The sequence below is a fragment of the Macaca fascicularis genome, chromosome 11 (assembly GCF_037993035.2).
Source record: "Macaca fascicularis isolate 582-1 chromosome 11, T2T-MFA8v1.1".
Lineage (NCBI taxonomy): Eukaryota > Metazoa > Chordata > Mammalia > Primates > Cercopithecidae > Macaca > Macaca fascicularis.
Window position 1 is genome coordinate 128,022,566 of NC_088385.1, and position 21,741 is coordinate 128,044,306.

Genomic DNA, 21,741 nt, shown 5'->3' on the forward strand with positions numbered 1-21,741 from the left:
AGCTCCAATGTAAACAGAGCAGGCAGGGGCCCTGATTCACGGGCCGCTGGGGCCAGGGTTGGGGGTTGGGGGTGCCCACGGGGCTTGGCTAGTGGGGTTTTGGGGGGGCAGTGGGTGCAAGGAGTTTGGTTTGTGTCTGCCGGCTGGCAGGCAAACGCAACCCACGCAGTGGGGGAGGCGGCTAGCGTGGTGGACCCAGGCCGCGTGGCCCTGTGGCAGCCGAGCCATGGTTTCTAAACTGAGCCAGCTGCAGACGGAGCTCCTGGCGGCCCTGCTCGAGTCAGGGCTGAGCAAAGAGGCACTGATCCAGGCACTGGGTGAGCCGGAGCCCTACCTCCTGGCTGGAGATGGCCCCCTGGACAAGGGGGAGTCCTGCGGCGGCGGTCGAGGGGAGCTGGCTGAGCTGCCCAATGGGCTGGGGGAGACTCGGGGCTCCGAGGATGATACGGACGACGATGGGGAAGACTTCACGCCACCCATCCTCAAAGAGCTGGAGAACCTCAGCCCTGAGGAGGCAGCCCACCAGAAAGCCGTGGTGGAGACCCTTCTGCAGTAAGGAGCCCTTCCCCGTCCCAGGTCCCAGGAAGAGCCTAGAGGGGCCCCCCTCAGCTCCTAATGAGCCCCCCTTCTGAGTCGAGTCCCCATGAGCTTCAGCCTTTAGCCTAGCTGCTGGGAAGGAGGACAGGGTCCATGAGAGCCCAGGGGTCCTTGCTTGGAGGGTTGAGCCTCCAGCCCCTGAACTTCTCCTCTGCGGAGTCCCAAATCCCCACGAACTGAGGCCTTCAGCCCAGTCCCTGGGCAGGAGACATTTCCCGGGGGGTCCAAGATGGGAGAAAAAGCAGGTGAGTTCACAACTCAAATGCCTGGAGAACTGGGGGGTGGTGGAAGTGTTTAGCCCCTAGGATCATGTATACTCTCCAGACCCTAACTCCTGCACTGAGTCCTCAGCGGGTAGGCTCCGGGGGCCAGGAAGCACTGCCAGGGAGGAGGGCCCGAAGCTGGGGTTTTGGGGGCTTCCCTGGCCTCCTAGGGACTCATGCATTTAGCCAGGGAAGCCCAGGTCTTTCTTACCTGAGGCAGACAGAGCCTCGAGGTGGGAGCTGCTCCCCTTTCCTGTGTGGCCACAGGCACCCCACCTCACCAGCAGGCGCCATTAGAGGCTCCCCGTTCTACATTCCCATCCGCTGGCGGACTCCCCGTCTCCTGGAGAACTGGGTGGGTCCTGAGCTCGATGCCTCCCCTCTCCTCAGCAGAGCTGACCTAGTTACTAATTACCCACATGCTTTATTATTTCTCTTTTGTTTTATAAATTTATAAATGGCGAAAGGCTCTGATAAGGTCTGTGATCATTAACTTGTGGAAATGGTGGCCTGGAAGGATCTGGGCCAACCCACCTCCCACCTAGTGGGGGTGGAGGATGGGGTGTGGGGTAGAAGGAAGGGTGGCCTGGGGGCTGTAGGGGCCACCCCTCCCCAGGGGCTCCCTGACCTTCACCCTACAGCGCCTGCTTGGGGAGGTTTACTACTTCCTGGGCGCTGTGCTGAGGTTTCACAGGAATAATTTCCCTTCACGGTGAGAGAAATCCTGGGCAGAAGCTATTAGTGACTCTGTCTCACAAATGGGGAAACCGGGGCTTAGAGCGGGGAAGGAGCTGGACTAAGTTCACCCAACGGAGGCCCCAAACCTACTCTGTTTGCTGCTCTCAACTGCTATGATGAGGGGTCAGAGGCCTGCAGGGGGTGGCCAGGGAGTTAGAGAGACAGTGAGTCCCAAAGATGCTCTGAAGGGGCCCATCTCTTTTCTGTCCAAGGTCCTGATCCCAGCTGGGGTGGGGGAGGGCTGGTGGATTCCTGCTTTCCCAGAGGCCTCAGGGAGCCTCCCGAGGGCCTGGACAGGGGCAGGGGAGCAGTCAGGGCCCCCTGACTTGGCAGGAAGAGGAGGGCAAAGGACTCTAGAGCTGCAGGGGAGGGGCAAAGAGTCAGGCATCCCGGACCCAGGGCGAAGGCAACTCGACGGGGTGGGGCTGGGCCGGACCTGCCCAGGGCCCCAGATGGGACTGGGGGCTTTGGGGTGAGGGTGGGGGCAAGGGATGCTTTCTTACCTGACTGAGTGAGCTCTCTTGGTCAGCAGCCCCCTTTGGTGGGATGGTGGGGTTGGGGGAGGCTTGATCCACAGCATTTGAAGGGGAAGCAGAGGTCAAAGTGCTTCCTAGGGACCAGCAGAGACCTGGAAGCTGAGGCAGACAGTGTAGAAAGAGGCCATCGGGGTAGATGGAGAGAGAAGCTGGGAGAAGCGGAACGGAGGAGCCGGGGGGCAGGGGCTCAGACCCAGCTGGGAGAAGGGGCACGGGAGAGAATGAGGTGCCCCAAGCTTGCAAGGAGGCTGGAGTGCTTCCCGCCTGCCCCGATTGGGTTTTCTTTAATGCTAACAGCATGCTATTTACTTTCCATTTAAATGTGAGATGTTGCTATAAATTATCAACCAGCTCCTTGTTCCTGTACAGTTTATAACTAACTACCTGGGTTACTTATTGTTCAGGTAACAAAAGGGATCGGAAAACGCCCTGAGTGAAAAAAGTGGGGCCTCCAGCGTCAGGGTCGGGGAAGGAGCCAGGGAGAGAGGGGCGGGGGACCCCTGTTGAAGGCCTGAGCCATCAGGGAGGTTGAGGCTGGGAAGATGGTACAGAGGCGGAACGTCTAGTAGAAGCTGTTTCCTGGGAGAAGTCAGTGTCTGGGAAGAAGCCGGGTGTGTCCTGGGTCCCAGGTCTCCCTGGGGTGGCCCATATTTCTGGCCACTGCAGGAACCTGAGCTCTTTCTTCAGATCTGCCCCTTAGTTCCCTGAGTGAACTTGGGCAAGTCTGTTCCTCTCCTTCTGCCTTAGTTTCCCTTCCTGGCCAAGGAATAAAATCCAAACTCCCTGCCTTGGTTTCGTTCCCCTCCCTCCACCCCACCAAATTCCTGGATCTCCTCCCAGGTCTTTCTCTTCCTCCCTGCCTTTGCTGTAGCCATTTTGGCTTTGCTGTTCCTCAGCACCCCAAGCCAATTCCCACCCCAGGGCCTTTGCACGTGCTCTTCCTGCTGCTTGGAACCCCTTTCCAGATCTTCCCATGGCCGGTTCCTTCTCCTTCATCTCCCTGATTGCTCCATTCAAAAGGGGGCCCCACCCCCCATCACTCTCTTCCACTGCTGTCATTTACTTTCTCTGGTTCCCTGTCATGACTTGTGATCATCTGATTTATCTGTTTGTTTTCTATCTCCTGCCATGAAAATAGAAGCTCTTCAAGGACGAGGCCTGTGTTGCCTTATTCACCACTTGTACCCACATCCTGCCCAGTGGCTGATGCACAGCAGGAAGGAGTGAGTGCCTGGGATTCTCTGAGGCCCTGAAGATATCTACTGCTCTGTTGGCCAGGGCCCAGCAGCCTGAGATGTGGTCAAGGGAGAAACTGGGACCCAGGGTTCCTTCCTGGGTATCCTCCTAGGTCCTTTCTGTCCCTGATCAGCTCAAACCCCAACCTGTTTCTTTTTTGTTGTTTTTGTTTTTGAGACAGAGTCTTGCTCTGTTGCCCCGGCTGGAGTGCAGTGGCACACTGCACTCCGCCTCCTGGGTTCAAGTGATTCTCTTGCCTCAGCCTCCCGAGTAGCTGGGATTACAGGTGCGCACCACCATGCCTGGCTGATTTTTTGTATTTTAGTAGAGATGGGGTTTCACTATGTTGGCCAGGCTGGTCTCGAACTCCTGACCTCAGGTGATCCACCTGCCTTGGCCTTCCAAAGTGCTGGGATTACAGTCATGAGCCACTGCCCCCGGCCTTCAAACCCCAACCTTGAAGTGCTCTGATCCTGCCCATCAGGCAGGATCAGGGCACCGAGACCCAGGAAGACAGTTGCCAAGGGAGGACAGAGGATCTGACACCCCGACAAAAGCCAGACTGCCTGCATCCTAATCCCAGCTCTGCCCCTTTCTAGCCTGAGCAGGTGATTTTATTTTTCTGAGCCTCAGTTTTGTCTGCAGGGTAGAGATGACAATAACCCTTGTCCACAGGGTAAAATGGCATGGCACTTGTAGAGTACGCATGTAGTAAGTGCAATACACAGCAGTCATTATTAGTGATCCCATTTTACAGATGAGCAAATTAAGGCTGAGAGAGGCAGTGCCTCACCGAACAAAACTCTTCCGAAGGACTGAAGGCAGGCCAGGATTTGGACCTGGGTCCTCCTACCTTAAGCTCCATACAGCAACCTCGAGGTTGCACTTTCCTGTCATGCCTGCTGTTCAACTTGACCATCAACTCACTTCCATACAGTGCTTCGCAGTTCATAAAGGGCTTACAAAATGCACTAAGCTCATTTTTCCCTCCCCACCATCTCTGAAGTCTGAAATATCATTCGCCCTATTTCACAGATGAGGAAACTGAGGCACACCGAGGTTAAGCAAAGAATCAAGGCCGTATCTAAAGCCCCCACACTGAGAAGTCAGCTCCCCCTCCAGATGTGGGGATGAACACCACAACCTTGCATGCCCTGAAACTCCAGGGGCAAGAGGGCAAGAGGCTCAAAGCCTTGGACATTTGATTGACCCCGGAATGGGTAGGAGAGAGAGGAGGAAGATGTGGGCGGGTCTTCACCTCTCCTGGGCTCTGCTGTGTGGGGTCAAGGGTCTCCAGGGCTGCATTAAGATGATGATGATGACAATATTATTCCACAAATTCAGCACTTACTGTGTGCCAGGCACTGCCCTAAGTTCATCCTCCCTATTTGAAGCTCATTTAATTTTCCCAGTAGCGGTGTGAGGTAGGGGTGGATTTTCCCCACGTTACAGGGCAGATGTGGGTCATACAGGAGCACGTGCGGCTAGGTTGCAGTGGTGGGATTTTAACCCATGTTGCTTTGACTCTCAAACCCATTAGAGTCAAAGCAGGAGATGCCTGGAGACTTGGCCTCTTGGTTCTTTTCTTTTTCTTTTCTTTCTTTTTTTTGGCGGGGGGGATAGAGTCTCACTCTGCTGCTGGGGCTGGAGTGCAGTGGCACAATCTCGGCTCATTGTAACCTCTGCCTCCTGGGTTCAAGTGATCCTCCTGCCTCAGTCCCCTGAGTAGCTGGGACCACAGGCACACGACACCACACCCAGCTAATTTTTGTATTTTTAGTAGAGACAGGGTTTCACTATGTTGGCCAGGGTGGTCTCTAACTCCTGACCTTATGTGATCTACCCATCTCGGCCTCCCAAAGTGCTGGGATTACAGGCATGAACCACGGAGTGCAGCCTTGGCCTCTCAGTTCTGAGCTAGGACAGTTGGAGAAGCTGCCCTCAAAAAGAGTCAGGCCCTTGGAGACTCTGTGTGTGTGTGTGTGTGTGTGTGTGTGTAAGAGACACACAGAGAGATAGAAGAGAGTGATAGCAAGAGAGTGGGGGGTGGGGGGAGAGAGAGACATTGATTCAGTAGGTTCTAGAAAAAAGTGGCACAGGAGGCTTCTCCCAGAAAAGGGAAAGCCAGGCCCTCTCGGCTCTCTGTCTCCTAACTGGCATTGAAAATTCACTTTTTTGTTATGGATTTGTTGCCCAAATCTACTAGGAATTGTTTAAAAGCGGAACATTCGTATCAGCTCACTTTAACAGTTTGCTTTCCATTTTCACATTCAAAAGCCTGTCTTCTGTTTCTAAGGGTTGCACATGTATTCGTGCAGGCTGGCCGGCCTTTGTTTTATTTTCAAGTTCAACTTAAATTTGACCTGGTATGGGAGAATGAGAGAGAGAGAGAGAGAAACAGACAGACATGGAATCAGATGGACAGGGGCACATAGCAAATCTTTGGTTTGAGCCCAGGAGAGGCTCTGGTGAGAGGAAGACTGACCCTATTCTCTTTGGGAGAGAGAGAAGGGAAGGATGGAGGAAGGGAGGACACAGGAGGACACGGCACAGGAGGGTGATGGCTGCAGATGGGGGAGGGGAGGCATCGGGCAGCCTGGCTCTAGGATCAGATAAACATGTTTGCCACGGAGCACCAGGCTGGACTTTGTACTGCCCTTCCCTCTGAGCTCTGACTGGCAACCAGAGGAGCGGGGAGGTGAAGGAGAGAGGATCCTAGGAGCCCAGGAAAGAAGGGAGAGAGAGAAGCTGGGGAGAGGCCCGCGGGGGGGTTCCTGGCAACATGAAATTTTTTTGGAGTCCCAACTAGATCACCTTGCACAAGTGACTGCGCCTTTCTGAGCCTCAGTTTTCTCCTCTGTGAAATGGGCACAGCGTCTACTTCGTAGGGTTATAAGATGTAAGCGGCCGCCCTCAGCACGGTGTCTGGCTCACAGTAAATCCTCAGGAAACATGAGTTTTCAGATTTTTTTTTTTTTTTTGACACAGGGTTTCACTCTGTCGCCAAGGCTGGAGTGCCGTGGCGCAATCACAGCTCATTGCAGCCCCGACCTCCCAGGCTCAAGAGATCCTCGTCTCAGCCTTCTGAGTAGCTGGGACTACAGGCTTGTGCCACCACACCTGGCTAATTTTTCTATTTTTTTGTAGAAACAGAGTCCCACTCTGTTGTCCAGGCTGGTCTCAAACTACTGAGCTCAAGGAATCCTCGTACCTTAGCCTCCCAAGAAGCTGGGACTACAGGTGTGCACCACCATCCCTGGCTAATTTATTTATTTTTTTTATAGAGACAGAGTCTCACTATGTTGTCCAGGCTGATCCTCCCACCTCAGCCTTTCAAATAGCTGGGATTACCAGCATGAGCCACAATTGCTGGTTTACAATTCAGTTTTAAATATTATATATGTCAAGGTGGGAGGATCGCTTGAGCCCAGGAGTTTGAGACCAGCCTGGCCAACATAGCGAGTCCCTGATCTACCAAAAAAAAAAAAAAAAAAGAAAGAAAAAGAAAGAAAAAAAAGTACAAAAATTAGCTGGGCACATTGGGACGTGCCTGTGGTCCCAAGCACTTGGGAGTCTGAGGTGAGAGGACCAACTGAGCCCAGGAGTTTGAGGCTACAGTGAGCTGTGATCATGCTACTGAGCTCCAGCCTGGGTGACAGAACAAGTAGCCTCTAAAAAGAAAATAAATACATAAAAATAAATATTGGCCAGGCATGGTGGCTCACACCTGTAATCCCAGCATTTTGGGAGGGCAAGGTGGGTGGATCACCTGAGGTCAGGAGTTTAAGACCAGCCTGGCCAACATGGTGAAACTCCGTCTCTGCTAAAAATATAAAAATTAGTTGGGTGTGGTAGCCCGTGCCTGTAATCCCAGCTACTCGGGAGGCTGAGGCAGGAGAATCGCTTGAACCCGGGAGGCGGAGGTTGCAGTGAGCTGAGCTCACGCCACTGCACTCCAGCCTGGCCACAGAGCAATGCTTTGTCTCAAAAAATAAATAAATAAGTAAATCAAAATCAAAATCAAAATCATGTATGCATATATAGTATAGTATATGTTACATAATTTACAAAGTACATACGGACACCAGAGAAGACTGTCCTTCTCACTTCCATCCCCAGCACCCCGTTCTCCTCTGGAAGCAACCAGAGTCCCCAGTTCCGTGAGTGCCCTCTGGTATTTTACATGTGCACAAATACGTAGAAATCCTCTAGAAATCCTCTTTTACCTCACTTCAAATTTTTCATAAATAGCAGTGTAGCAGACACACCAGATAAACTCCGCTCCGTCTGGGCACACAGAGCTTCCTCAGTGGGGTTTTTTCAGTGGTTGCATTGAACAGATGCACCTCCATTTAGTTAATCAGGATCCGTTTGCTGGGCTCCTTCGTTGCTTCTAATCTTTTCTATGGCAAGCAATGTGGCAAGGAATTGCCTTCTACTTGTGCCATTTGTCACCTGTGCCAATGTTAGAAGGCTCAAATTCTAGAAGCGAATTGCTCAGTGAGGCAGGGGAGAGCACAGGCTTTGGAATCACGCAGACCCAAGTTCAAATCCCAGTCTGCCTGTTTCAGTGCTGCTGTATTGAGCTGTATTTATCTGTTTTTTTTTTTTTTTTTTTTTTTGAGACGGAGTCTCACTCTGCTGCCCAGGCTGCAATGCAGTGGCGATCTTGGCTCACTGCAACTTCTGCCTCCCGGGTTCAAGCGATTCTCCTGCCTCAGCCTCCCAAGTAGCCAGGATTATAGGCGCCTGCCACAATACCTGACTTATTTTTTATTTTTATTTATTTTTTTGTAGAGATGGATTTCCCCATGTTGGCCAGGCTGGTCTCAAACTCCTAACCTCAAGAGACCCGCCCACCTTGGCCTCCCAAAGTGCTGGGATTACAGGTGTGAGTCACTGCACCCGGCCTATCTGTGACATACTGGTAATATAAGTTCAGGAGAGGGAGAGAGAGAGGCGGGGATTGAGACAGAGCAGGAGAGGAGAGAAAATGTATATGGCTCAGGCTGTCTGATCCCTTCTGTCCCCCATGGGGAGACCTACAGTGAGCAGAGACATGAGTCACAGGTGGCATCGGGTCCCTTGAGTCTCTCTGGTGGGAGAATCTCAGCCCACAGAGTGGCATTCCAGTGTTCACATGCATTTTTGGTACTATGAGGCCAAAAGGTTGACTGAATGTCAACCCTGTCACCTGGGACTCTGTGGAAAAACCAGCTGCCTGTTCTGGTGCTGTGGGGAAACTGGCCTGGCCACAGCCAGGGGTGCAGATTTTCAGGAATTTTTGTTTTTTTTTAGACAGAGTCTCACTCTATCACCCAGGCTGCAGTGGTGAGATTTCGGCTCACTGCAACCTCCACCTCCCAGGTTCAAGCAATTCTCCTGCCTCAGCTCCCCCAAGTAGCTGGGATTATAGCCTCCCACCACCATGCCTGGTGAATTTTTGTATTTTTAGTGGAGACAGGGTTTCACCATGTTGGCCACGTTGGTCTCAAACTCCTGACCTCAGGTGATCCTCCCACCTCAGTTCCCAAAGTGCTGGGATTACAGGTGTGAGCCACCGCACCCAGCCTCAGGAAGCATTTTGACTTTGTGATTTTCTGCCTGAAAGGCTATCTTAGAACTGAATCCTTTTAGGCGGATGGAACTCTGCTTGCCCTGTGACCTTGGACAAGGGACAAAATGATGCAAATTCTGTAAGCCTCAGTGGCTCTGGGTGTAAAATTGGAGAATCCATATTTCTTTCCTTGTTTTCAGATTCAATGCTTTCCTTTTTCCAGCAGTTCTCCTTCGTCCATCCATCCATCATCCATCCACCCACCCACCTCCAATCCATCCATCCATCCATCCATCCATCCATCCATCCATCCATCCATTATCCATCCACCCACCAATCCATCCACCCATCTATCTGTCCATCCATTCTACCCTACCATCCATCCACCAGTCCATCCATCTATCCACCAGTTCATCCACCCACCCACCCACCCACCCACCCATCCATCCATTCACCTATCCACCCATCCATCCATTCACCCATCCATCCATCTATCCATATATCTTCATCTGTGTCCATGTCTGTGTATCCATGTTTCTAAACCTTTATATGTTCCAGTGTCTGTGTCCATAGGCCTGTGCCCATGTTTGTCATGTGTGTGCATCTACAAGTCTCTGTCCTCATGACCAGGTGTCTGTGTCCCTGTGTCCTGGCATAAATGACCATACCTCCCTGTCCCTGAGTCCAAGTGTAGGCCCCTTGGCTCCATAACTGCTTTCATGCACAGTCCCCACCCTCAGGGCTGACAAGGGTTCCAGCACCCAGGGCCCCAGCCCCACCTATGGGGAGGGATACCCCCTGCTGAGCAGACCCTGTCCTTGCCCTTCCTCCCAGGGAGGACCCGTGGCGTGTGGCGAAGATGGTCAAGTCCTACCTGCAGCAGCACAACATCCCACAGCGGGAGGTGGTCGACACCACTGGCCTCAACCAGTCCCACCTGTCCCAACACCTCAACAAGGGCACCCCCATGAAGACGCAGAAGCGGGCCGCCCTGTACACCTGGTACGTCCGCAAGCAGCGAGAGGTGGCGCAGCGTAAGTAACGACCCTATCCCGCGTCTTCCCTGGGAGGGCCCAGGACTCTCCCCTAACTCACAGGTGGGGGCTGGAAGCTTCACCATCCCCATTGCACAGACAGGTAGATGGAAAGGAAGTCCGTGGGATTCAACCTGCATTTATTACCTATTCTGCACCAGGCGCTCTGTGGGACAGGAGTAGGCTTGGTCCTGAGCATCCAAAGATGAATGAACTGGGTCTCTGCTTTCTTTCTTTCTTTCTTTCTTTTTTTTTTTTTGAGACAGAGTTTTGCTCTTATTGCCCAGGCTGGAGTTCCATGGTGTGACCTCAGCTCACTGTGACCTCCTCCTCCCAGGTTCAAGCAATTCTCCCACCTCAGCCTCCAGAGTAGCTGGGATCACAGGTGCCCACCACCATGCCTGGCTAATTTTTTGTAGTTTTAGTAGAGACGGGGTTTCACCATGTTGGCCAGGCTGGTCTTGAACTCCTGACCTCAGGTGATCCACCCGCCTCAGTCTCCCAAAGTGCTGGGATTACAGGCATGAGCCACCGTACCCGGCCTGGGTCCCTGCTTTCTAAGAGCCCATGGTTAAGTGGGAAAGTGGGAGAAAAGATCATTAGGATCCAGTGAGACATGTATTAGAATGGGACAACAGCAGCCACAACAACAATAATAATGGCTACTATTTATCAAGTGTTTTTGGGGTGCCTGGTCCAGTGCAGAGTATTACACAAAGCATTTCAGGGTGCTGAGCTGACGGTCCACTGGGGAGTGACCTGTTCTTCCTCAGGAAGGCAGAGGTATTAGGAAGGCTCACATTGCAAATATGACCTTTAGACTAGGTCTTTTTTTTTTTTTTTTTTTTTTTTTTTGTTGTTGTTGTTGTTGTTGTTGTTGAGACAGAGTCTCCCTGTGTCGCCCAGGCTGGAGTGCAGTGGCCAGATCTCAGCTCACTGCAAGCTCCGCCTCCCGGGTTCACGCCATTCTCCTGCCTCAGCCTCCCGAGTAGCTGGGACTACAGGCGTCCGCCACCTCGCCCGGCTAGTTTTTGTATTTTTTTTTAGTAGAGACGGGGTTTCACCGTGTTAGCCAGGATGGTCTCGATCTCCTGACCTTGTGATCCGCCCGTCTCGGCCTCCCAAAGTGCTGGGATTACAGGCTTGAGCCACCGCGCCCGGCCTAGACTAGGTCTTAAAGTGGGAGTTGAATTTTGACCCCTGGAGACGCCGGGAAGGGTGTTTCAGGCAGAAGGAACAGCATCAGTAAAGGCTCAGAGGCAAGGTCTGCGCTCAGGAAATCCTCCACTGCAAACTCAGGAAGCTCTGGGAGCCCTATTACTCAGGGAATGGCGGGTTTTCTTCTCCAGGCCTCATACCCCACCAAATCCCAGGTGCACTGTCACCTTCCAACCTCTATCTATGTGTAACATTTTTTGACATTTATTAATTATCCAGGTTTTTAAAAAAAGAAATAGCCAGGCATGGTGGTGTGCCATAATCTCAGCTACTTGGGAGGCTGAGGTGGGAGGACTGTTTGAGCCCAGGGGTTCGGGTCCAACCTGGACAACATGGCAAGGTTCCTCCTCTAAAAAAGAAAGAAAGGAAAGATAGGAAAGGGAGGAAGGAAGGAAGGAAAGGAAAGAAGGAAAAGAAAGAAAAGAAAGAAAAAGAATGAGACAGAGAAAGAAAGAAAGGCAATACACATTTGGTTAAAAAAAAGAAAAACAGAGTTTATAAGAAAAATTAGATGTCTTTCCCCTAAAGCAGCCACTGAAATTCCCAGACTCTTGTGTATCCTTCCAGAGAGATTTTCTGCATATAGTAGCAATAGATATGTTGTTTTCTTGCTCTTTTTCTGATTAATGGGAACATACTAGACACACTATTTTGCACATTGTGTTTTGTCTCTTGGCAATAAATCCTGTACATGTTTTCATATTGGCACTGAGAGATTGATTGATTTCATTCTTTTTTTTTTTTTTTTTTTTTGAGATGGAGTCTCGCTCTGTCGCCCAGGCTGGAGTGCAGTGGCCGGATCTCAGCTCACTGCAAGCTCCGCCTCCCGGGTTTACGCCATTCTCCTGCCTCAGCCTCCTGAGTAGCTGGGACTACAGGCGCCCGCCACCTCGCGGCTGGCTGTTATTTAACTGGCCACCTACTGAAGGACTTTTAGGGTTTTTGCAATCTGCGAATACAACCAACTGCAGCAAAAACATCCTTATTTACATAAGTGCATGTCCACATGTGACTGTGTCTGTAAGATAAGTTCCTAGAAGTGGAATGCTGGAACACAGAAGAGCTGCTTTAAAATCTGGGGTACATATTGGCATAGTTCCTTCCAAAGAAGTTATATCAATTTACACTTCCACCAACAGTAAAAATCACTGCTGAAAAAAAAAAAAAAAAGGTATGCAGGCCAGGCGCGGTGGCTCACGCCTGTAATCCCAGCACTTTGGGAGGCCGAGGAGGGTGGATCACTTGAGGGCAGGAGTTTGAGACCAGCATGGCCAACATGGTGAAACCCCGTCTTAACTAAAAATACAAAAAAATTAGCTGGACATAGTGGCGCACACCTGTAATCCCAGCTACTTGGGAGGCCAAGACAAGAGAATCGCTTGAACCCAGGAGGCAGAGGTTGCAGTGAGCCAAGATCATGCCACTGCACTCCAGCCTGGGAGACTCTGTCAAATAAATAAACAAATAAATAAATGTATGTATGTATGTATGCGTGCATGCAATAGATGGCTCTAATCCTTACTCTATAGCTACCCCTCATCCCAATTATTGGGGTGTTCACACTCTACTGTGCTGTAATACACACTGGGAAAAACAGTACATTTTAACACTATTTTAATTTGTATGAGAAGAAACAATAAAGATTTTGAAAATCTGTTAGAACTAGATTTAGTTTCTGAGAGAAATAGTGTTCTCTTCAAACCATCACTAGAAGAAATTTTACAATATTCGATAAAATGCATTAAAATTTTCTAACAGTTAGAAATGTCGTCAAGGACTTCAGCCTAAAGCTGAGAATAGAGATGCAAACTGGCCCAAATAGCTTTCCCTGGGGGATTTTTAACTTAAAAGTTAAGGAGAAATTGGAGAATTTGAGATGCAGAGTCAATATATGACTGAAGTATCAGGACTCTTTCAGTAACAGGGGACAGAACCCCAATTCAAATGGATTTAAACAGAAAAGGGAAGGTATCGACTGATGCAATGTGAGGAGTCCAGGGCTGCTTCAGGCATGGTTAGATCAAGGGGCTCAAATGAGGTTCACACAGCATTTCTTGACTCTGTTTTCTTTTTTGTGGGCTTCAATCTCAGACAGGCTCTCCTCACATAGGCAAAGATGGCTTCTGGAAGCCCTGGGCTGCCATCCGATCAGCTTAGCAACCTCCGAAGGAAAACAGCTTCTTTTCAGCTACTTTCAGTTGAATGACTCTTTTTTTATATACTTAATAATATAAACTTTTATTTATTTCATTTTGTGAGCTGAGGTATTTCCATGTTGCCCAGACTGGTTTTGAACTTCTGGGCTCAAGTGATCCCTGCCTCAGCCTCTCAAGTAGCTGGAATGACAGGCACGTGCCACTGTGTCTGCTATAACAGAAACTTTTAAATGAAGTCTAACATAAAAAGTGCACAAATCCAAAGCATACAGCTCAATGAATTTTCACAAAGTGAACACTCCAATACAGATAAAAACCAGAATATTACCAGCTCCCAGCCTGGTGTGGTTGCACCCAGGGAGGCAAAGGTGGGAGGATCACTTGAGGCTAAGAGTTCAAGACCAGCCTGGGCAACAGAAGGTGACCCCATCTCTACAAAAAACAAAAATAAAAATAGAAATAAATGAGCCAGGTGTGGTGCACGCCTGTAGTCCTAGCCACTTGTGCCTGCTGCTGCTTCTTGGCACTGAGATGGTGAGGGCCCTGCTGCTGCTGTGCCCGATTCAGAACCTACCTTCCTCTCTTCTCATAAAGTGCTGTCCTGGCACTTGTGTGTCCCAGTCCTTTGGCGGCCTGCTCAGGAATAATCCAGTAGACTAGTTTCCAGTAAAGTGATATCAGCTGATGAAGGCTGGCTGGGTCTCTTCCTCTAGCTAACATTTGCATTTAAAGCCTGATTTTCAAGTCTGGAAAGCTGAATATAATTCTGAATCTACTGAGGACATATGGCTCCAGTTTTTGCTCTACTGCATGACCCTGGAAAAATATGCAAGCCCTCTGAGCCTCGGCTTCCTCATCTGTAAAATGGGGATAGTAAATGTGCCAAATAGGAACAAATGCTAATGCTTACCTGCAGTCTTGTATTGAGAAGAATGGTGAGATCATATCTTGGGTTGGTAGGAAAGCATTCAGGGATTGATTAGTGATGTTTGCCTTGGACACTGGTTAAGAAAGTGATGGCATATGTGTTGTGTGTTTGTCATCACTGCATTAGATGATTTCTTTCTTTTTTTTTTTTTTTTGTTTTTGCTTTTTGAGACGGAGTCTCGCTCTGTCGCCCAGGCTGGAGTGCAGTGGCGCGATCTCGGCTCACTGCAAGCTCCGCCTCCTAGGTTTACGCCATTCTTCTGCCTCAGCCTCCTGAGTAGCTGGGACTACAGGCGCCCGCCACCGCACCCGGCTAATTTTTTGTATTTTTAGTAGAGACGGGGTTTCACCATGGTCTCGATCTCCTGACCTCGTGATCCGCCCGCCTCGGCCTCCCAAAGTGCTGGGATTACAGGCGTGAGCCACCGCGCCCGGCCGGATTAGATGATTTCTAAGTTCTAGCTGTAAGCTACTCTGGTTCAGCACTCAGGCAATGAGAAAGAATCAAGGGCAAGGTCAGAGGAACTGACCTGGGAAGTTGAGAGTGGCCAGTACCCCACTCACAGCTTTCTGTGCCTGCAGAGTTCACCCATGCAGGGCAGGGAGGGCTGATTGAAGAGCCCACAGGTGATGAGCTACCAACCAAGAAGGGGCGGAGGAACCGTTTTAAGTGGGGCCCAGCATCCCAGCAGATCCTGTTCCAGGCCTATGAGAGGCAGAAGAACCCCAGCAAGGAGGAGCGAGAGACGCTGGTGGAGGAGTGCAACAGGTACAATGGCGGGCGGGAAACAGTGCTGTTTTGGTCTGGGCTGTGGAGGAGCAAGAGACACTGGTGGAGGAGTGCAATAGGTACAATGGCGGGTGGGAAACAGTGCTGTTTTGGTCTGGGCTGTGGCAAGGCCAGGGAAGGGGAAGGTGACTCTAGGTCCTGTAAAAGGCTGTCCAGTCGCCGAGAACTCCTGATGTTGGCTTAGCCTGGCCCAGAAAATTAAGAATACTTGAACCTAACCCCATTCCTCGCAGCCCCCCTGCACCCTGGACACCAAGCAACCCTTCCATGGATGCCCACCTAATCTGATTCCCTCTACAATCCTATGGCTCTTTTGCTCACTTTATGAATGGAGAGACTGAGGTCAGACAGACTGTCACCTGCCCAACGTCATACAGCAGACCTGGCATTGGAACCCAGATCTGCCAGCTTCAAACCCTCAGGCAGAGCTCAACTTCTCAGAACCCTCCCCCTCATGCCCAGGACAGGGTTCCTCTGAGCCTGGCCTGGAGACTCATGGGTGGCTATTTCTGCAGGGCGGAATGCATCCAGAGGGGGGTGTCCCCATCACAGGCACAGGGGCTGGGCTCCAACCTCGTCACAGAGGTGCGTGTCTACAACTGGTTTGCCAACCGGCGCAAAGAAGAAGCCTTCCGGCACAAGCTGGCCATGGACACATACAGCGGGCCCCCACCAGGGCCAGGCCCGGGACCTGCGCTGCCGGCTCACAGTTCCCCCAGCCTGCCCCCACCTGCCCTCTCTCCCAGTAAGCTCCACGGTGAGTGGTATTGTGGCGACAGGGGACACGTGGGAAGGTGGGAGGGTTGGGGAGGACTGTCCCAGTGACAGCAGTCACCTAAACCTCTTAGCACTACAGTTTGGTTCCATTCCATTCACACCACTCCTTATCACTCTACTTCACTCTGTTCATTCATCCATTCCACTCTATCTCCATTCCATTCACTCTACTCCTTTCCACTCTATTCACTCCATCCACTCCACTCCATCCACTACAATTAACCCCATTCCATTCACCCCATTCCATCCACTCCATTCACCTCTACTCCCTCCACTACATTTGACCCCACCCATCCACTCTACTCCAGTCACTCCATTCAACTCCACTCCATCCACTCCATTCACCTCCACTCCATCCACTCTACTCCATTCACTCAACTCCACTGCATCCACTCTATTCCATCTACTCCATCCACTCCACTCCATCCATTCCATCCAAATTCATCCCATCTACATTCAACTCCACTCCATCCACTCCATTCACCTCCACTCTACTCCATTCACTCCACTCAACTTCACTGCATCCACTTTATTCTATTCCATCTACTCCATCCACTCCACTCCATCCATTCCATCCAACTTCATCCCATCCTCTACATTCAACTCCACTCCATCCACCCTACTCTACTACATTCAGCTCTACTCTATCCACTCCACTCCATCCATTCCATCCAACTTCATCCCATCTACTACATTCAACTCCACTCCATTCATTCCACTCCATCCATTCCATCCAACTTCATCCCACTCACTACATTCAACTCCACTCCATCGACTCCATACCCCGCTGCATTCACTGCACTCCATCTATTACATTCAACTCTACTCCATCCACTCCATACTCTATTCCATCCACTTACTCCATCCATTCCATTCAACTCCACTCCATCCACTCCACTCACTCAACTCCATCTACTCCACTCCCTCTACTTCATTTACCTGTGCTCCATCCACTTCACTCCACCCATTCCATCCACTCCACTCCATCCACTCCACCCATGTGACTCCATCCAGTCTACCCACTCTTTTCTCCACTCCTCTCCACTCCATACCATTTTATTCTATCTGTCCCATCCACTGTTCACCCCACATGACTCCATACTTCATCCATTCCACTCTGCTCCATCCACTCCACTCCAACCCACTCACTCCACTCCATACCATACCATTCCACTCCACTCTGTCCACACGACTCCATTCATTCCACTCCACTCCACACTATTCCTCACCATTCCATCCACTCCACCCTACACCATTCCACTCCATTCTATTCCTTCCCACCCATCCTCTCCACCCTTTATGGTACCCATTCCACTTGATCCCACTCATTCCACTCAATTCAATCTATACTACTCCATACCATCCACTCCACTTCATATCATTCCACTCAACTCAACCTAAGTTGATTTGGGTTAATTCCATTCAATTCATTCATTTCAGATTGTATCAATTCAATTCATTTCAACTCAACTAAATTCAGTTAAATTCAATTCAGTTGTCTTCCACTGAGCACCTACTGCATGTTGGGTATACCACTAGGCAGTGGCGGGGAATGGAGCTAATAAATGCAGTCCCAGCCTTCAAGGAACTGGGAGCAGCTAACCCAGGGCTTGGCAAAAGGTAGAAACACAGGCAGATTTGCTGGCTGCATAAAGGCCGACAGGCAGCTGGCCTAAGCAGACCAATGGAGTTTGAAGCGATGAGGGCTATGGAGGCAGGGGAGGGCTGGGAAGTGGGGTGCTGAGGCAGGACACTGCTTCCCTCTCCAGGTGTGCGCTATGGACAGCCGGCGACCAGTGAGACTTCAGAAGTGCCCTCAAGCAGTGGCGGCCCCTTAGTGACAGTGTCTACACCCCTGCACCAAGTGTCCCCCACGGGCCTGGAGCCCAGCCACAGCCTGCTGAGTACAGAAGCCAAGCTGGTGAGCGTCCTGCCTGTAGGGAAAACCCAACCTCATCTTTCCTTGGCAGGGAGATTCTGGAACAGTCCCCAGGGAGGCCCTGTTGGGACCCCGCCCCCACCCCCGACTCACCTTGGCTTCCCCTCGTAGGTCTCAGCAGCTGGGGGCCCCCTTCCCCCTGTCAGCACCCTGACGGCACTGCACAGTTTGGAGCAGACATCCCCAGGCCTCAACCAGCAGCCCCAGAACCTCATCATGGCCTCACTTCCTGGGGTCATGACCATCGGGCCTGGTGAGCCTGCCTCCCTGGGTCCTACGTTCACCAACACAGGTGCCTCCACCCTGGTCATCGGTAAGCTGGAGGGGATGGGTGGGCACCTGGGTGGGAGGCTTATGGGGCAACTGCAGAATCCAGGAGCTGGAAGAGCCACTGGGACTCATTCATTCATTCATACAACGTATTTCTCCAGTGCCTACTCTGGAGCAGGCACTGTGCTACATCAGTGATACCTGGGTGAACCAAACAGACCAAAACCTCAGCAACTGAAGCAGGGAGGCAGGCACTAAGCATAATACATCAATTCTGTGGTACCTCAGAAGGTGAAGGGTCTATGGGCAAATTACAGCAGGGTAAGGGGGACTGATGTTTTCTAAGTTTTTTGTTTTATGAAGAAAAATTAAGCCCAGAAAGCCTTTATTTGTAGGTACAATGATGCAGAAGCCCAGTACATAAGATAGATAGGGAGCTGCTAGGAGAGGGGAGCAGAGAGCTAACCCCAGGGCCTTTGCACTGCTGTGGAACCCCAGGGCTCCAGGGAACCTCAGTTTGACGACTTTTGAACAAGTCACTGCCTGCCTCTCCCACTAGCCTAGATAAGGAGCTAAAGGCTCAAAGAGGGGGAATGACTTGCCAGAGCCACTTAAATTAGTGGCAGGTCCCAGTGGAGGGCTGTTTCCTGACCACCCTGCCCCCTCCTCCAAACCACGGGCTCTGGGAAGGAGAGGTGGTGCCCTTGGGAGGTCTTGGGGGGTGATGGGATGTAACTGGGGGGCCCAGCTGATTCCCGCCCCTTCCACTCCAGGCCTGGCCTCCACGCAGGCACAGAGTGTGCCGGTCATCAACAGCATGGGCAGCAGCCTGACCACCCTGCAGCCCGTCCAGTTCTCCCAGCCGCTGCACCCTTCCTACCAGCAGCCGCTCATGCCGCCTGTGCAGAGCCATGTGACCCAGAGCCCCTTCATGGCCACCATGGCCCAGCTGCAGAGCCCCCATGGTGAGCACCCTGTGCCCCGCACAGGCGGAGATGATGATAGAGGTTGGCTGTCAATGGATGCAGGGGAAGGGGGTGCCTGGCAGGCGCTGCAGTCTGAGTGTGTCTCCAGGACAAGTGTGTTTCCGTGATTGAGGGTGTCTGCAGGCCACAGTGTGTTCCCATGTGAATGCACGTATCTGTGTGTGTGCACATGACTGCTTGTGTGAGCAGATCCCTAGTGCATGTCTAGGTGTGTGTCAGTTGTGCATGCGTTTGTGTGTGCGTGCCTCTGTTTCTGTGAAACTCTTAGGGCCATGTGAATTTCTAAAATCTATTCAGATTTTAGAAAGGTAATCTGGGGCCAGGTGTGGTGGCTCACAGCTGTAATCCCAGCACTTTGGGAGGCCGAGGTGGGCGGCTCACTTGAGGTCAGGAGTTCGAGGCCAGCCTGGCCAACACGGTGAAACCCCGTCTCTACTAAAAGTACAAAAATTAGCCAGGCATGGAGGCACGTGCCTGTAGTCCCAGCTACTTGGGAGGCTGAGGCAGGAGAATCGCTTGAACCCGGGAGGTGGAGGTTGCAGTGAGCTGAGATTGTGCCACTGCACTCCAGCCTGGGCAACAGAGTGAGACTCTGCCAAAAAAAAAAAAAAAAAAAAAAAAAAGAAAGAAAGGTAATTTGGTGGATATGCCAGCTATCACATAACACTCCTAGCAGAGTTTGAGATAGCCCACTGTGATCAAAGCACTGCTATGCAGCCAAAGTAGGATTTCCACAAGGCAGTTCAAACACTCATAACCTCATGTCAGGTTCAGGCTGGGTTTTGCCACCAAATGAGCTCTAGTGCCAATCTTAAGGAAATCTTTTGGTTTCAGACTTTTTTGGAATTTGGGACTGGGTTAAGAGATTTTGGGTCTGTATATGTCTCTGTGTGTACGTGGTTGAGAATGTGTGTGTGTGTGCTACGTTTTTGTCTGAGTCACTGTGAGAATATGTGGTTTATGTGAGTTTTCCTAGCGTCTGTGTGTCTCTTGTGGGGTCTGTGTGTCTCCTGCAGGGTGGGGGGAGGTGCTGTAGGCAAAACATGGGGTTTTATTTGGAGAGGTGGCCTGGAGATGGAGGTACTGCTGTCCTCTGCCTTGCTCTTTGACAGGGGCCACCTGAACTTAGTACACGGCACCCGAGTTTAGTACAGTAGCACCTGTGCTTAGTACATGGCACTTGTGCTTAGTACATAGCACCTGCATTTAGTACAGTAGCACCTGCGCTTAGTACGTAGCACCTGTGCTTAGTACAGTAGCCCTGCACCCACGCCTCCCGTTCCCTTTCATACCTGCTGTCTCCAGGTGACACAAGCTGGAGTTGGTTTCTGGCCTCCTCCAGGCTCCCCTGCATCAATCCCAGCTGAGCAGTTCCCTGTGATGGGGAAAGGGTCTGTCCCTCTATCTGGAGCCCCCAGTTTTGAAAATCAGTCCTGGATCTCCAATTGCTGCCCAGTCTGGTTGTTCAGCAGGCTCCATGGCCCCCTTTCCCCGGTCCTGAGGCCTGGGACGGGGGCTGTCAGGCACGTCTGCCACGTCTGCCCCTCTCTCCCCTGCGGCCAGCCCTCTACAGCCACAAGCCCGAGGTGGCCCAGTACACCCACACGGGCCTGCTCCCGCAGACTATGCTCATCACTGACACCACCAACCTGAGCGCCCTGGCCAGCCTCACGCCCACCAAGCAGGTAAGGTCCAGGCCTGCTGGCCCTCCCTTGGCCTGTGACAGAGCCCCTCACCCCCACATCCCCGGGACTCAGGAGGCTGCTCTGCTCCCCCAGGTCTTCACCTCAGACACTGAGGCCTCCAGTGAGTCCGGGCTTCACACGCCGGCCTCTCAGGCCACCACCCTCCACGTCCCCAGCCAGGACCCAGCAGGCATCCAGCACCTGCAGCCAGCCCACCGGCTCAGCGCCAGCCCCACGGGTGAGAGGCCCTGGCTCCGCCCCCTCCCTTACTATCTCCGACCCCTTCCATGTTGGTCCCACCCCTTTTGTTGCTGTCCTGTCACTGTGGGGCTGTGCATGCAGCAGGCCTAGGCCATGTGGGGAAGCACTGGCAGGCATGGGGGGTTGGGTGGGGTTCCCCGCCTCCCAGACATGGCCTGTGTGCCCATGAAGCCCAAGAGGCACAGGTGACCCCAGGAAGACAGGGTTCACCTTGCAAGAACATCTCAGGGGCTGGATTGAGGAAAAAGATGAAGTCATGATAAGGAGCAGGTCTGTGAGCCAGAAGCAACTCTTGCGCGTGTCTGGTTTGGCTTGGCTCAGGGTTGAACATTCTTTGAATTTGTTGCTAACATTTCAAAATCAGGAATTTTCTTTTTTTTTTTTTTTTTTTTTTTGAGACGGAGTCTCGCGCTGTGTCACCCAGGCTGGAGTGCAGTGGCGCGATCTCGGCTCACTGCAAGCTCCGCCTCCCGGGTTCACGCCATTCTCCTGCCTCAGCCTCCGAGTAGCTGGGACTACAGGCGCCCGCCACCACGCCCGGCTAGTTTTTTGTATTTTTAGTAGAGACGGGGTTTCACCGTGTTAGCCAGGATGGTCTCGATCTCCTGACCTCGTGATCCGCCCGTCTCGGCCTCCCAAAGTGCTGGGATTACAGGCTTGAGCCACCGCGCCCGGCCAAAATCAGGAATTTTCACATAGAAATCTGGATTTCTGGCATCTTTTGGGAAATTGGAAAAATTCATACTCCCATATAACAGCTCACCAGGCCTC

At 51.8% G+C, this 21,741-nt stretch overlaps 2 protein-coding genes across 17 annotated transcripts in view; one reads left to right on the forward strand and one right to left on the reverse strand.

The window, feature by feature from the left end:
• The window catches only part of LOC123567603 (uncharacterized), a 42,549-nt gene extending 40,123 nt beyond the window's left edge, over positions 1-2,426 (reverse strand). For 8 of the 15 annotated variants that reach the window (XR_012420774.1, XR_012420772.1, XM_065524907.2 and 5 more), the window contains exon 1: positions 2,102-2,426. The gene's annotated coding sequence lies outside the window, so the exon portion shown is untranslated. Of the gene's footprint in view, positions 1-1,071; positions 1,214-2,101 lie in introns of those variants that run through there. The other 7 variants (XR_012420771.1, XR_012420775.1, XR_012420773.1 and 4 more) reach the window with 2 other exon arrangements.
• The window catches only part of HNF1A (HNF1 homeobox A), a 24,161-nt gene continuing 2,420 nt past the window's right edge, over positions 1-21,741 (forward strand). Inside the window, exons 1-9 of one of the 2 annotated variants that reach the window (XM_045366089.2) lie at positions 1-552; positions 9,762-9,961; positions 14,845-15,031; positions 15,568-15,809; positions 17,599-17,750; positions 17,880-18,081; positions 18,812-19,003; positions 20,588-20,709; positions 20,803-20,947. In XM_045366089.2, coding sequence (XP_045222024.1) covers positions 227-552; positions 9,762-9,961; positions 14,845-15,031; positions 15,568-15,809; positions 17,599-17,750; positions 17,880-18,081; positions 18,812-19,003; positions 20,588-20,709; positions 20,803-20,947 — 1,768 coding nt within the window. In that variant the 5' untranslated portion in view covers positions 1-226. Of the gene's footprint in view, positions 553-9,761; positions 9,962-14,844; positions 15,032-15,567; positions 15,810-17,598; positions 17,751-17,879; positions 18,082-18,811; positions 19,004-20,587; positions 20,948-21,741 lie in introns of both variants that reach the window. The other variant, XM_045366088.3, reaches the window with a different exon arrangement.